The 15,338-nt window shown below is 42.2% G+C and overlaps 1 protein-coding gene across 1 annotated transcript in view; it reads left to right on the top strand.

Moving 5' to 3' along the window:
* The window catches only part of igdcc4 (immunoglobulin superfamily, DCC subclass, member 4), a 53,237-nt gene extending 45,386 nt beyond the window's left edge, over nt 1-7,851 (top strand). Inside the window, exons 15-20 of the mRNA XM_035151875.2 lie at nt 2,295-2,465; nt 2,571-2,705; nt 4,307-4,409; nt 4,571-4,802; nt 4,931-5,059; nt 5,953-7,851. Coding sequence (XP_035007766.2) covers nt 2,295-2,465; nt 2,571-2,705; nt 4,307-4,409; nt 4,571-4,802; nt 4,931-5,059; nt 5,953-6,486 — 1,304 coding nt within the window. The 3' untranslated portion in view covers nt 6,487-7,851. The remainder of the gene's footprint in view (nt 1-2,294; nt 2,466-2,570; nt 2,706-4,306; nt 4,410-4,570; nt 4,803-4,930; nt 5,060-5,952) is intronic.
* Nucleotides 7,852-15,338: the final 7,487 nt, after the last annotated feature.

The following is a 15,338-nucleotide window of genomic DNA, read 5'->3' as shown; positions in this document are numbered from 1 at the left end:
GAGTCTTTGCTCCTGTTCATGGACCCAACCTTTAAAAAGCCTCCTGGTTTCCCTCCAGGTTTGAAAACATGTTCACTAATCAGCAGTCTACCTACAGTAGGTGGGAGCTTTCTTGAAATTACATGGTTGGAGAATTCATTCAGTGTAAATTCAGATTATTTTTTTTAATCATGGGAATTCAGGTTGAATTAAAACACTTCCATTACATCCTTTGCAGGGTGTCCTTGAATAAGTCACTTAAGCTAATGAAAGGAAACTTCACTTTGCCAAAAAATACAGGAACTTGAAATATTATATATTTAAATGTGTTCAAACACATTTCTGGAAGTGGAGAATGAGGATGCAGGTTATTCTGTTAGAATAAATGTCAAAGGAAAAAGCATAACAAATAAAATGTTATAGTATTCCTTGGTCCTTCTAATTTTTGCCATGGAGATAATTTGATGGTTAAAGAGCTTTTTTGACTGTTGTTGACTTCATAATTGTGGTCTAGAGCCGGTAAGAGTGAGAGACATCACATTCTGAAGCTAGATGCTTCCGTTGGCCGTGTGCCGATCCTCACACTAGCTCCTGGCGGGACGCAGCTAGCTGCCATGAATTGACTTTACTTGACTTGACGGGACTTTCAGGACCCAATTGCTTGAAGAATGGGAGTTAACATTAACTTACTTCCTGTAGCTCCGGGGCTGAGCTGCTCTCCTCTGTGCCCTCCTGGTCCAATTAAAGACAGGTTGAGGCTTTCTTCTGTCCTGATATGACATTTCAACTCTGTCTAATTGGATGGTCAGTGTCCTTAGTTGACTGGTTAGTCAGCTCAGGCATAAATACAGACATAGACACTACACTGGCTGCTGGATTTTACATTAAAGTTGCTGCGTTGGACCAGAGAAGACTTGCCTGTAAACAAGTACAAATACACAAGGTTGTTGCAGTTACTTTGCACAAAAATATTACGACATTTATGTTTCTCATGATTTAAGGGGAGGATAAAGAAAATGTTTGTCCCTAAGTTGCAGTAGTTAGGCTATAAAACCTGCTGGACACCGAAAAGGAGTGTGTATAATATAAAAATGTGCTGCATGTTGTACGATTACCAAACAATAGAAGAGTCCGTATTGATTAAAGTATGGATAACTAATGGGTAAAGACATTTTATGGTAATAATAAGAATAAGAATAATAGCTTGCATTTATATTGCGCCTTTCAAGAGACCCAAGGACGCTTTACATATGTCTGTGAGAACAGAACAGAAGAGAAAAGAAAATAAAGTAATTAGCACAAAACAGGATAGAAATAAGAAGCAGGGCAGAGCATTAACTGAGGCCAGAGGCTTACGTGAACAGGTGGTGCTTGAGGAGTTTAGTTTTGATTGGATAAAATAAAGTTGGCTTTTGTTTTTGTTTTTGTTTTTAACAAAGCATTTGTACAGCTGGAAAACGTTACTGAACATTCACAAATTTGATTTCAGTAAAGTCTTTACAATAAAATATTAAGGACCCATATTTGACCCCATACACTGCTTACACCAGTTTACATTCTTCATCCTTATTTTATAACCAAATCTTCACACAACTTCACTGCTTCCTAACACAAATTCAACCAGCCACTCCATTATTCTTTAGCTTGTGAAGAAGACAGCAATCCCAGCACGATTTCTTCAGTTTCTAGTTTCATCTTTTTCTTATAGTGCACATTCATTCTTTGACAACATTTTTAAGGATGAGCTCAAGGCTCATTATACCAGTTTTACATAAGCATTTTTAAATCATGTTCACTAGCTAGTAAGGTGCTCAATTTCTGACTCCAAATACTGTAATATAAGTGTGTGAGTGTACAGGAGCATCTATATGCATGTTAATGTATGCTCACTCATGCTGATCAGAGTGTAGGCTGGCCAGTGGCCAGGGAACACGAGTATTAGTGGTTGGCATGGAGCACTTCTAACTGGCTGTAATAAAACACCCAGGTGTAGTAGTGCTCTCATGTTGGCCCGGCAGCTCTGTTTGGCAGCCAAGTCAGGCTGGTGAGTGTAGAGTGGGAAGCTTTAAATGACATTATTACCACCCGTCACCCTTTCATGCTCTCTGCTACCACATATTATCACCTGAGCCCCAGACCATTCCCCCATTGCCCTGCTCGGCCCCTCTCTCCTGTACCCAGGTGGTGGGAACATGAGGACGCAGATGGTTGTCGCACAACATGTCAAATCCTTCACAAAGGCAATATACATTCCCCAGCTGCGAGGCCTCATCTCTCGGTTCTAATTACTGACCCGGCCGTCCTCTCTCCTCCAGGGCCCTCCACAGCTCCGGAGGAGCTGCAGCTGAGTGCTCTGGACTCCTCCTCTGTGCTGGTGAGCTGGCGCCCTCCACTGGAGCCTAACGGTGTCATCATCAGCTACGTGATCTTGTACAGTGGCAACCTCAGCCAGCCTGAGCACTTGTGGAACAATCTCTCTCAGGATGGTGGGTGTCGGCAGGCGTGACATGACTTGTGTGTTGGACACAGTACGGTCGGTATGATTGATGGTGGATTTTGACAACATTTTTCTGTGTCACTGTCTTTCTCAGGGAGCATTACCAGCATGGAGGTCCAGGGTTTGTCCAGCGGCACCAACTACTTTTTCAAGCTGGGAGCCTCTACTGTGGTGGGGTCAGGGCCTTATTCACCTGTAATGGATGTTCACACTGCCCTTCAGAAATATGGTACATATCATGAAGTACATATATACGTGGAAAAGAAGTACTAGTATGTTTAGGAACACAGTACGAGAGGAGCTTTTACATTGTGGGAAAGCAAATGTTTTATCTAACCTCCATTTCCATTAAGAAATTCTTTATTGATAGTTAATTAACTGCTAATTATAATGTTTGACTGTCAGTACATACAAAAAATGTGTAACATTTTGTACTCTCTTTATTTTCATAAGCAAAACACATGCACACACACACATGCACCAACTCACACACACACATACATACACATGCACGCAACCTACACACACACACAAACACAGACACACCTACACACATGTAAAAACACAGAAACGCCCGCACACACGTACACATACTGTATACACACACACACACAAAAACACAGGTACAAAAACATAAATGCACACACACTCACATTGATGTATCTTCATCGCAAAAGAATCCGCTCTAATAATAATAATACTAAATATGGTCCTCACCAAGATAGCAAAACAAGGACACACGTACCTCGTGTACGCACGTACTTGTGCACAGATACACACACCTTGTATCTCCTATAATGTTGGTAATTTGTCCTGAAAGTGCAGCTTTGCACGACACTGGTATTTCCACTCTTCTGTCCTGGTGCACAATAAGGATCATGTGGATATCAAAGGGGCGGCATCATCACTGACCCTCAGGGGACCTCTTTGAATTACTGCTCTGTGCCTCGCAGAATTGCTGTGAAAAGCACTTTCTTGACTCCCATGTCATTTTGTGTTTAAGCATGCTACCTCGTTATTCACATTATAATTCCATCAGTCAGCAGTATAGCTTTTACCTGTAATAATTAAGAGACCTTTTTTTCTTTAAACAAAGGGGGTCATAAATTCAGAGCCATTTATTCCCCTGTGAGACGATTACCCGTCAACCTACATATCCATACATAATATTCACGCACACACACACGCACACACGCACACGCACACGCACACGCACACACACACGCACACGCACACACACACACACACACACACACACAATTATACACAGAGGGAACCAAAAGTCTGACACACTGAATGGATAATTGACGTCCAGACTTTTTTTCCCCGAAATATATGAACGTAAAACATACTTGATGTAAAAAACATTTAAAAATGCTATTTTATTTTGACTCAAACCCTTAAAAAAAAGTCAGTCACAGTTTTATTTTGTGCACATGGGCATTAACAGTTTTGACAGTATGCAGTGTGAGTGGGACTGAGGTGGCTGGTGGGTGGTGAGAGCTGCAGCCATCTGTTTCCTCTCCATGTCCAGGCAGCCAAAGATACCAGCATAAATGAATACCAATGAAGCTCTGCTCTCCCTAGTCGAATGTTTCCTAATATCACTTTGCTCAAGTAACTTTGTCTTAAATGAAGAAATCAATACATTCCCACAGTCTTTTTACATCATGCCTGAGCCAAGTAACATTTCAACCCACATGTGTCATAATAATTCATATTTTCTAAGTTTCAAGTTATTGGCACTCGATCAAATATGAATATCAACGTATTTCTGAGATTGGCCATGTTTCTGCTTTGTGTAAACTCTGTTCTTTCATATTGTAACAGAGCTGGACATCCACGCGGTGACAGGCATCATCGTAGGCGTGTGTCTGGGACTGATATGCATCCTCCTCTGCATGTGCTTCAGCTTTCGTAATGGCAAATCCAGGTATGTTAACACCACCGTGTCGGGGCCTGTTTAGTACCTACACGCTCATCTACCTTCCAGATCCATCCCACTTGTTTTCACTTACACAAGTCGCGCATATCATACAGGAAGCAACTGTATGAAGCAAATGAAATTCATGCTTCGATCTCTGCTCTACATAGGGAGATATCTGGGGGGCTGGACTCCACAGCTGTGTCCCCTCAGTACAGGAGAGGAGGTTTCCCCATCCCCTCCAACTTGCCAGAGTGCAGCGATAGCCACGAGCTGGAGACACTGATGCCCCCAGGCAGCCAAGAGTCTGGTCAGCCGCTCGCAGAGGCCCCAGAGGAGCAGAGCCTGATGGCAAGTGCTAATCCAGTGGAAGGGGAGGATGCCCCTGCACCTGAGCCCAAGGTCAAAACCTGCAAGGGGGGGAAACTCTTTTTCCAGATGGGCCTCGGATACTCTTTTATTATTTCAAGTGTTGATAGAGGGATAATAGTCATAATTCTGATACATCTGCTGTGTTGTTCCTTTTGCAGGCGGCTTGGAACGGCTCTGTGAGTCATAACTGGGCCAACAGAATCACTAGATACAGAGACACCATAGCAGAGGACTGTCCAGCACTCATTAATGGAGCTGTCAACATGCTGATCACTGAGAACGGCATGGTAAAAGAATGAACTAAACCATGACTTTGTACTGAAATGATTTTAGGTACCAGTCTGTCTGAATAAGCAGCTTTAGCTTTAGCCGCACTGAGCCAAATGACATTTTGAATTGATGCTTGCTAGTCAATACTCCCACAATACTGACATTCACTATAGTTACTATCGCTATGCCAGTCAAGCTCTTTGTTATGCACAGCACATCTTTGACTATGATAATGATGGCATGTTTAGCATTGACATTCTCGTACGTTATTTTACAAGCAGGACTTTTTAAGTAGAAAACACGTAAATTAAGAAAGAGCATTACTCTTGTTTTGCAGGGTAGACGTTGTTAGTCCTTGCACGATATGTATAATAGGAAATATGTAAGATCCGAACAACGTAACACTGTTTGAGTGCTGATACTTATGTTCATGATCGCATTATCTTTTCACATTTTATATTACAAGACAAAAGCTTTGTTTCTGTTTGGCATACGAGGGCACACATTTTGCAGGTAACCTTGTGAAAGTTACTGATTTGTGGGAAAACAGGGACAGAGGTGTTTACATCATGATCAAAAATTATTTTTTAAGGTCTCGACATTAATATGCTGTGATTTGGTGCTTAAAATTTAATTTAAATTAATTTAAATTATTCATTTGTTTCTATTGCCATGTATTTTGTAAAGCACTATTTAAGCATGTTTAGATAAGTAATTTTTTATATATCACTCATACTACAGCCCCACGCACACCTCTGCAGCTTGTGGGAAAACCCAAAGGTTGACAGGCCACTTACAGTTTCTATGATTGGATGTTTGCTGTTCAGGGTAGGGGGTTTGGTGAATAGTCTGTGTGATGACTGTTCATTCCTGAAATGCCTGAAGTAACTGAGACATTGTTTTGTTGCAGGGCTCAGACGGTCATCTGTGTACGTCTCTGTGCAGTAACCAGGTCGAGGCAGAAGTGATTGTTCACTCAGAGCTGTCAGATCTCGGGAGGGAGAGAGAGGAGGAGGGCAGCGAGAGGGAGGGGGACTCTAACACCACCAGGGGACCCTCATTATCAGAGGACAGATATTCCCCTTTGAGCGAGCCAAGTCTGCCAGGGGAGGAGGAACGTCTAGAAAAACTATCGCTGGCCCAAAGACCCTCGAGTTTTCCCTCAATCAAGTTGGTGGGTAATCACAACGGGGAGCTGGAAGGCACAGGAGACCAGCCGATTGTGAACGTGCAGCCCCAGCAGGACACGGGGCTCACCAATGGCTTCCACTCCCCGAAGACTGTGAGGTCTGTGCTGAGGTCAGAGCATTTGGGAAACGGCGACTCCAGACACCGCCCTCCTGCACCGGGGAAGGTCATCTCTGTCGGGCTGTCCCCTTCCCCCTTTGTCAGCTCCGGCCTCGTACACTCTACCTCAGCAGCACACAGTTATCTGTGCCCGTAGCGCTTGCATCGGGGGCAGCGGCCCCTCCTCAAACACAGAGACATCAGACTGATTTCCTTTCAAAAGTACAAATGTACCCAGCAAGATTGTTGAAGGATTATTTTTATGCACCTCATTATTGGATTTCTTTCTCTTCCCTGCAAAGTTTTTATAAGTACGTTGAATCCATTGTTTCATACGTGTGTATTCAGTATACATATACAGTATATTTTTTGTGGTAGAGTACTGTATATATGCTTTCTCTAGCATTGCAACCGTGCGGTCCTCTGGGTTTCTTTTCTGTCCATAGGAGAGAAAAAAGAAATATTTAACCAACCAGATGGGAGTGGAATGAAAGAGGCTATTCCCACTGTGTCACACATGGCTCTGTTCCACTCAGGAATGAGAAAAGGCCTGGAACGTTCCCTGAGCGAGCGAGCGGGCACTTGAACAGGCTGTAATCGTGGATGGGAGGATCACAAGTGGAGGCCCGGGTGGGTCTCCCTGGGCCTCGTCACGTGGATGCTGCTCTACTGTGGCACTGAGGAATACGCCTTGAAGAGTATATATCCGCACACACAGAGTGCAGAACACCTGTGTCTGTCTCCAGCCTCCTGCTGTCTCAGGGTCCACACACACACATACACGGAAACACACACAAAGCTAAAAAAGCATGGCTGGTTGTGCGGTATTTCGCAGAAGCTCAGTTGGTCACATACATTTACAGACACATTTCCTGACTGGAGTGTGGGGGTCTCAGGTGCCTACATATTGTTGGTGCGTTTATAGTCTCTGTATATTTATATGGATTATTGTATTCAGAACAAGTTCAAAAAACATGTCAACACTAAGGAAGAAAACAAACAACAAAATCTAAAAAGATATTGAGTATACAGATTTGGTACACATTAAGTTTTCCTGGCCAAAATTCTATGTATCCAGGTGTTGTGAATTTGTAAACCAGGGACCCTCAGTTGAAAAGTGAAGTGATGTTTTTGTCTTAAAGATGGTGGATATCTCATTCTGGAATCAGTAATATTTACATGTTCATGTTGACACGTTAGTCACCATGTTGGTTTAAGTATGGTGGTGGGAGAACTAGACAAGATGTAACAACAACCAATCTACAGACCACTCTACTGGTTTGGATCCCAGTTAGGGATGCGCCACTGTCCACACTGTTGTTGAGATACTGTGCCGTTAATTAGAGCCAGTTGTCTTTGTCAGCTCAGTATAAGAATTTAATGTATTTTTCAAAGGAAATCCAATGTTTTTTTTAAGGGTTTCGAAGGGAATCTTGATTTTACTGACCTGATTCAGGTGTATGGAAAATTTCCACAATGCTTTAGTCTGCCCACATATAAAAAAGAGTTTGATCAGGAAAAATAAGTCAATTTGCCATTTTGTTTTGTTTTACTTTGACCCCATACTTTAGTACTCCTTACGTATTGGATCAATATATACAATTGAAGATGTATGCTTTTGGGTTTAAAAGGGGGAACTGGTGCATCCCTACTCCTTATCAACAGCACTACCTCATTTCTTTTCAGGATGCTTTCCAGTGTGGTTTTATTAGTGTTAATGTAATTAGCACCTTTTTAAGATCTTTTTTTCCTAATTTGTCTGATTTGACAGCCTTTCCTCCTCGCAGAAAAACTCGTCTATACACTGACTGTAATGTTCTCGTGTTGCGTTCAACAGGATATCATGTCGCTTTGTGCATCGCAGCCTCTTGTCAGATTGAAAGAGTGTCTCACTCAGTATTATGTTATGGTCGAACCCATTCAGAGAACATGCAACGTCCTGTGAAACTAGTTGGAGCCGATTTCATCCAGTTGCATTTGCTGTAACACTGACGCCAACAACAGACAAGGAAATAAAAAGCTCCTGCCATTCGACACATGTGCCACTTGTGCGCCCTAATGGATTAATGGATGTTTTATGGAATATACATAAAATGCAAAACCACAGAGAAAAGAGCAACAACAAAGAATACAATTTCTGCTCACAGCAGCATTTAAACCTTTTGGTGGCAAAAGCAGTAAATTCCATCCCCAAATGTTCTTTACAGAGTTCATCTCGGGTGAACTTTTACACAGATGACTGATGGCAAGCTTTCTCGGCAGTGTGGGCCTGTCAGGACGGAGAGGAAGCTATTATCACTTATTAGCTGTTTTGCCCCATTAACTTTTATTTGACCTCCTCTGTCAAGAGTAAAAAACAGAGCAGTGGTTTGATGACAGCTATAAAACTGAAGTTTATGGTCTAAATACGTCTTTTGAATAAACTGAGTGACCTTATTGTCTCCTTAGCAACGCAAGGAACAATGTATTGTGCAATATTAAACAAAAAGATAGAGAGAGAAGCTGAGGGAACTGACTTTGGCTTGAATGGCCAATCAGCTCGCACCAATAAACAGTAAGCTTAAACAAGGAAAGAAAGAGAAACAAATACAACCACTCACTTATGTAAAAGATATATTAAACTAAATTCAATACGAGAAGGGCACCTTGGAGAGTGCATACCTCCGCCAAGCTAAACGCCCAATATCGCCATGTTGATGAAAGTAAAAAAAAAAAAGTCTGGATTCACCTATTTATCAAAAAAAAAAATCCTGGAAATTGTTTTAGTCATTTTTGTGTAATCCTGCTAACTAACAATTAAACAACGCTGATAAAAAAACATAACTTCAGTGGCAGAGGTAAAAATCCTACAGTTGAAACCTGGGCCTGTCACCTGTAGGGGCATCTAACACCCCACTAGATTAAGTGTGTCAAGTGCATTTAAAGCATCTGCCTTATTGCACAATTTAAACCTGCCGAGTGGCCTGTAGAGTTTAGAGTGTTAAGGAGGCCCTCAGGGATTTGTGCTACTCTGGAATTTAATGGTTTTTAGTCTTCTGTGAGAAGGGAGGAAATTGAAAAGGTTGTTAGTCGGGTGTGATGGGTGCTTTATAACCTATTGATTTCTGCTAGGGGTTGGAGATCATGTCCACTAGCTCTGGATGCAGTACGCACAACTTTGTCCAGCTGTTTGCTGTCCTCGGCTGTCATGTTGCCAAACCACTCAGTTATTGCTTAAGTTAGGATTCCCTCCATTGCTGCTCTATAAAACTGCAGCCTGCCATTTCTGGATATGCCACATTTTTTATAGATGTCTTAAAAAGTCCAGAGTCCATGGACTCTTGCCAGATCATTATTTGACTCCTTCAATGTCCAGTCAGTTGAAACATGTCTCAGAATATCCATCACTCAGGGAGGGGCCGTCCTATCCTGCAGGGTTTCATGGCTTACAGGCTCTGACACTACTTGGGAATGAGAAAAACAGCGTTATGGTCCGATTCCCCAAAGGGAGCTCTCACTACAGTAAGAAACACCCATGAAATAACACAAAAACACTGTTCGAGTATTTTTCACCCCTGGTAGCTTAAAATGTGCTCTCTATACCCACACAATGCTTTTCTTAAGGTGACAGGAAATATTGCAATACCAAAATGAAATGGCTGTTTTAAATCTCCATAACATGGACAGAAAGATGCTAAGAATCAGCTGTAGACCCGGCTTTAGGAGGGATCTATACAACCATCAGTATGGGAGATGCAAAAAGGAAAGCAAATCACAGACAGAATATTTCTACATATATACAGTGTCCCCAGGGTCTTTGTGGACCAGCTCTTCTCTCTTATTTCCAGGGTTTTTTCCTGCTGAATGTGTGAGTCCGACAACTTCACAAACATCAAAGTGAGATTAAAGGCAAAACTATTGCAAGCTATAATATTTGATCCAACAGTTCTGACTGTCCATGCTTGGACAAGGAAAACAAACACAGCGTGAGACGCACCATGCCATCATCTTCCTAAATCGGTTCAACAAGTAGCCTTGCAGGCATTCACTGTTGCTGCCTTCAAATGGGGTTGTGTCTACTGATTTCACCAGATGTGTCCATATCAACGCCCCCCTCGTGTGGCGTTCACGACTTTGGACCACGGAAGGTCATTGGAATAATTGAATATATTCAAATTTTTGTCGTATATAGAGTTTTCCTTTAAGATTTGATTATACATCTGAGGAAAATGTTGTTATTCCCAAATACCTCATCCTGTCCGTCTGTGCATTTACTGCATTAAGTTTAATGAATAATGGATAGCTATCATTAGCCTCTGGCTTCTAAACACCAACAGTGCTGTTAACATTAGCATCCAGGAATCCGTTACCTCGGATCCCTGTTCTCATGACTTAAAGGGGACATAGCATGCAAATTCCACTTTGTTAGTGCTTCTACAGGTTAATGTGGGTATCTGGCATGTCTACCAACCCAAAAACTCTGGGGAAAAAACACTCGCGCGTTTTGTTATAGTTCCTCTAAGTCAGAAACGTCATGCTTGAGCGACTCGATTGCGCTTCCTGGGTATTGTGTCGTAACAAGGAACTGGAAGTCTCCCTACATGGTCTTGGCCATGTGAACCCCGACATTCAACGGGTACAACAACAAGCGGAGAAAGCAGAATCGCGGGCTGACCTTATATATACACAGTCTATGGGGCTGACCAGCGCGGAGAAATGCTCGTCCCGTGTGAACAGCCAGGCGGCTGCGCGCTTGAGAACGGCGCTGCGCTGCCTCGCAGCGGTCTTCCACACTGCCAGCTGTGTGGAAGACTTCCGCAGTGTTCAGCTCTACTGTACGCGGGTTACAGTAGTTACGCCGGGTTACAGTAGTTACGCCGGGTACACCGACGCGAAGCGCCGCGAGGCAGCGCAGCGCCGTTCTCCAGCGCGCAGCCGCCTGGCTGTTCACACGGGACGAGCATTTCTCCGCTGGTCAGCCCCATAGACTGTACATATAAGGTCAGCCCGCGATTCTGCTTTCTCCGCTTGTTGTTGTACCCGTTGAATGTCGGGGTTCGGGTAAATGATAGTCTTCATAGCCCCCCACCTCTCTTTCTCTCTCTGTCTGTCTGCTTGTGTGCTTGTAGTGGATGGGCAGAGGGGGACATTTAATTATGTGATTGGGAAAATTAAAACTCCAGGACAACAGAAGGGGAATACAAAGTATGGGATGCATATTTGATAATTTATATCATATAAAATATGTAATTTATATCGTTTAAAATCATGGGGAGGGGGGAGCTGGCTCATTAGCATTTAAAGGAACAGGCACTCAAAACAGGTCGCTCTGTGGAGGGCTGTTTTATACAGGGTAAAAAGGGTGCTGTTTTAAATGATCCTTGTGGTATTTTGACCAAAGTATGTTACAGACATTTCATTAAGACCCCAAGGAACCATATCAACTTGTGGTAAAATGGGCATGCTATGTCCCCTTTAACACTTCAACGTCAAGCACATTTCCCACTTTGTAACCACAAGCTCACAAGTTCCATTTGAAGGCAGCGTATGTCACGGACCTATCTCATGTCAACAAGCAAACATAACTCTCTTGACCTGCAGGTGGCACATGTGTTCAAATTACGGCAGCTTCAACACTAAAACTGGCAGTTAGTTACAAGCTGGTTCACATCAAAGACTATTTTAAGGATGCTAATACTATTAACTAGTTTCACTTATGATGGAAAGCAAAGACAAGTGTTTCTCTTATGAGTGTATACACACACAACTAATTCGAGCATGGAGTCAAGCCCTGTCGTATATGATGTCTCATCTCTCAGGTGGTTCTCTTCTAGTCATCCATCAGTGCAAAGGGCAGGACGAACCCCTTCCATCCTGCCTGTACTTTCTACCCATGGCCATGCAACTGTCAAAAGTCTCACCAGCTTAACTCAACACATCAGCAAACAGGAATGTAAACGCTTCCTCGTCACATGTATGACATCTCAAGATCTTCGTGATTGTGTTTGCTTTGCAGCCTTTATTGTTCTTGGTCTACCAAACAAAAATGCATGTATGGTACCTCAAAGAGACGTTTTCTTGGCCCTGCATGTATAGTGTTTAACAGGAAAGGTTATTACGTTCTTTCACTGCAGTAGCAGCCATACAGGGACAGGAGGCTGACGTGAGTCACTTACAGAAATGTTCATCACATTGTTTTGTGATTCGATATTTGATATGTACAGCAGTCAGCGCACTGCTCTATTTGGTAAGCCACACTTAAAAAGGTATGTAAAGAGCAGGCTCACACGAGGAAGCAAACTGCTGCTGCACCACTCGAGTCACCAATCTGAAGTGGCATCATGTTTTATTTGTGGCCCCGGACCAATCAGTGATGTCACTTCAGGTTTCCATCACTGTGAAAGTGAAGCACCTGTTGAGGCATCATTGATTCTGGTGACTGTTTAAATGGATGCAGAGCAGTGTGGTGTGGTTTGATTGTCACTTGCTCTGAGCAAACCACCGAAACTATGTCTGTTTAATGACCCAGGCTCTTTATTGATGCTGTTCTATATCAATATCTATCTCTCATCATCATCATCATCATCAGACGCTTGTACGTCCTGAGTCCAGAAGGAAGCATAATATTCTCAAAAACATTCCAGTTTGATATCTTAAACATACCTCTCTCTCAGTCCAGGTGGGTCAGCCTTGATTAGCCATGCTACCTTAAGAGAAGTGCCGAAACGCCCCAGACCGTGTTCCTGCCGCTCAGGAACACGGTTCAGCTCCTCCATTCACATCAAGATCAGCAGATAGTGGAGCCAAAACGTCAGTGTTTGCTGTCAAGTGGAAAACACTGTATAACAATCACTGAAGAGGGCAGTTGAGGCAACGCTTTAGAGGCTTTTCACATAGTATTGTCTTTTGTGAAGTCTCACATCCAAGATTGTAAAATTATTATTACAAATTATTGCTAATAATAAATAATACATTAAGTTTGTAGATTTTATTTTTAATGTATTTAATTTTTTTAAACAACCAAAAGCAAACATTGCTTTGCACATAGCAGCTGTTTTTTTATTTTTCCACCATGGAAGATTCGGTGCATACAGACCACAGCCATTTGGCACTTCAGAAGATTTAGACAGCACATATTCTGCTGATGATTCTCTCCTCTGTCTGCAGTAAAAGCTGAATGAGTAAATTCTCTACGCCAGTGCACCCATTTGCTCTAATGGACGTTCAACACATTTGGAAATTGGTTGATTAGTGCCAGCGAGTTGCAGTTTTTGGTTGTAACAAAAACACTATCACATCTGTGATGCAGGTTTATAGCTGCCATTATCTAATATTACATATTCTATTCTGTTAAAATTTCTTTAGTAGAATACAAAATTTAAAATTACGGATTTCTTGCAGTTTTCCCACAGATTCATTTAAATCGTGTCGTTTTGCCTGTGTTATCAGTCCTGATGCAGTAGTGGGTTATTATGGTGGGCGAAGCTGAGAGGAGAGTTCTCATAAAGCCTGCCTCCAGCACAGAGGATGTATGCTCTCCTTATAGGAGCTGTTTTAACTCTTGAAACCACTGTCTCTTTAATACCTTTTTTCCTTTTGTCTGTCTTTTTATTTTCCTCATGCTTTTATTTCACAGAGATGATAATTACTTCAATCGTTATGTTTATTTCATCCTCTTTTGTAAGGGTTTGATTAAAACATTATACCTCATGTCGGTAAATTGATTTGATTCTGTTTGGTTTCCTGATTCTGCACATTTTATAATGAGTAGGTACATATTTCAGTTTTTTTTTGCCAAGTGTTTTCATAGAAAACAGGATAGAGCGTCTTGTTTTACCTCAGTGTGAGTCTCTACTCATTACAGTGGTCTGGATCCAGTGGTGAAGTTGTAAAACAAATGAGGGTAGGAGGAGGGGTCAGTGGAAGTAATCAAAACTGACCTTTACATTGTAATTCTGGTTCGAATAAATTGGAACTCGTGTTTTAAATAAAAATCGGAAGGAAAGAAACAAGAATTCACCTGAGTAACAGGCTTAAAGTCCATTTTACAACTTTAACACAACCCAAGGGACTGAAGTACGAAGCAGGGAGAAGGGCTAAAGGGACGTCCTCGCCAAGCAGATCATACCTCTCAGTGCAGCCATTTAGAAATAATTGTCTCTTCTCAACTCAGGTGCCCCATCTTTGTAGAGCATCATGCCAGCATATCTGACTCAGATACATGTCATTTGTCGTCAAACAAAGCCTCATTTTGTCCTTTTTGGAAAAGCAAATCAAGGAAACTCTTATGCACAGATGATATTTTTGTTTTGTACAAATCGCTCAGTGTATTTTCTGTCTCTCTTGCTCTTCTCTGTACATTCTGGTGCTTTGTGGTGAGCTGCTTTGTCCGGTGATGTCACACTGTTGTGCTTTTTTTGTACGTCTCTTTCCCTCTGGTTTTGTGTGTTACCAGCCCAGCTGTGCTTCTCAGAATGTGTACACACAGACTCATAGGACTCTGCAGTCGTGTGCCACCAGCAGGCGCTCTGCAGCTACTCAGATACCTTTGTAATCAATGTTGTGTGCCAAACAACACCTCCTTCATGTCAGACACTACTGTAGGAGCAAGTAATAGATTAGCACTTCTTCTTGGGCCGTGAGCAACTGTGGGCTGTCATCTTTACATTCATAGAAGTGCAATTTTCTTAGTCTGTAAACCGACAGATGGAGTACTCAGTGTTAGTCATTGCGGCTGTGGCCATGATTCACGATATAACATTGCTTAGTCACGGTACAGGTAGAACTCGTGGTTTGTAGAAATATTTCCACTGTGTTGAAAATGTCAAAACTCTCACAGCGACTCTCAAGATGTCTGTGGAAACTACTCTTCTGTAAATAAACATCGAAGAAAAGCAAGAGTGTGATTCTTTCTCCATCAAACCCATACTCATCGTGCTTCCACTCTCAAGCATGCAATGCACAATTTTATTCAATAAAACATTTATTCGATTAAAGAATTTTACTCTATTATCTTTTGTTTAGCTTTGA

This window comes from Hippoglossus stenolepis, chromosome 1 (assembly GCF_022539355.2).
Source record: "Hippoglossus stenolepis isolate QCI-W04-F060 chromosome 1, HSTE1.2, whole genome shotgun sequence".
In the NCBI taxonomy this organism is placed as follows: Eukaryota; Metazoa; Chordata; class Actinopteri; order Pleuronectiformes; family Pleuronectidae; genus Hippoglossus; species Hippoglossus stenolepis.
This window is presented reverse-complemented; position numbering and strand designations above follow the sequence as displayed.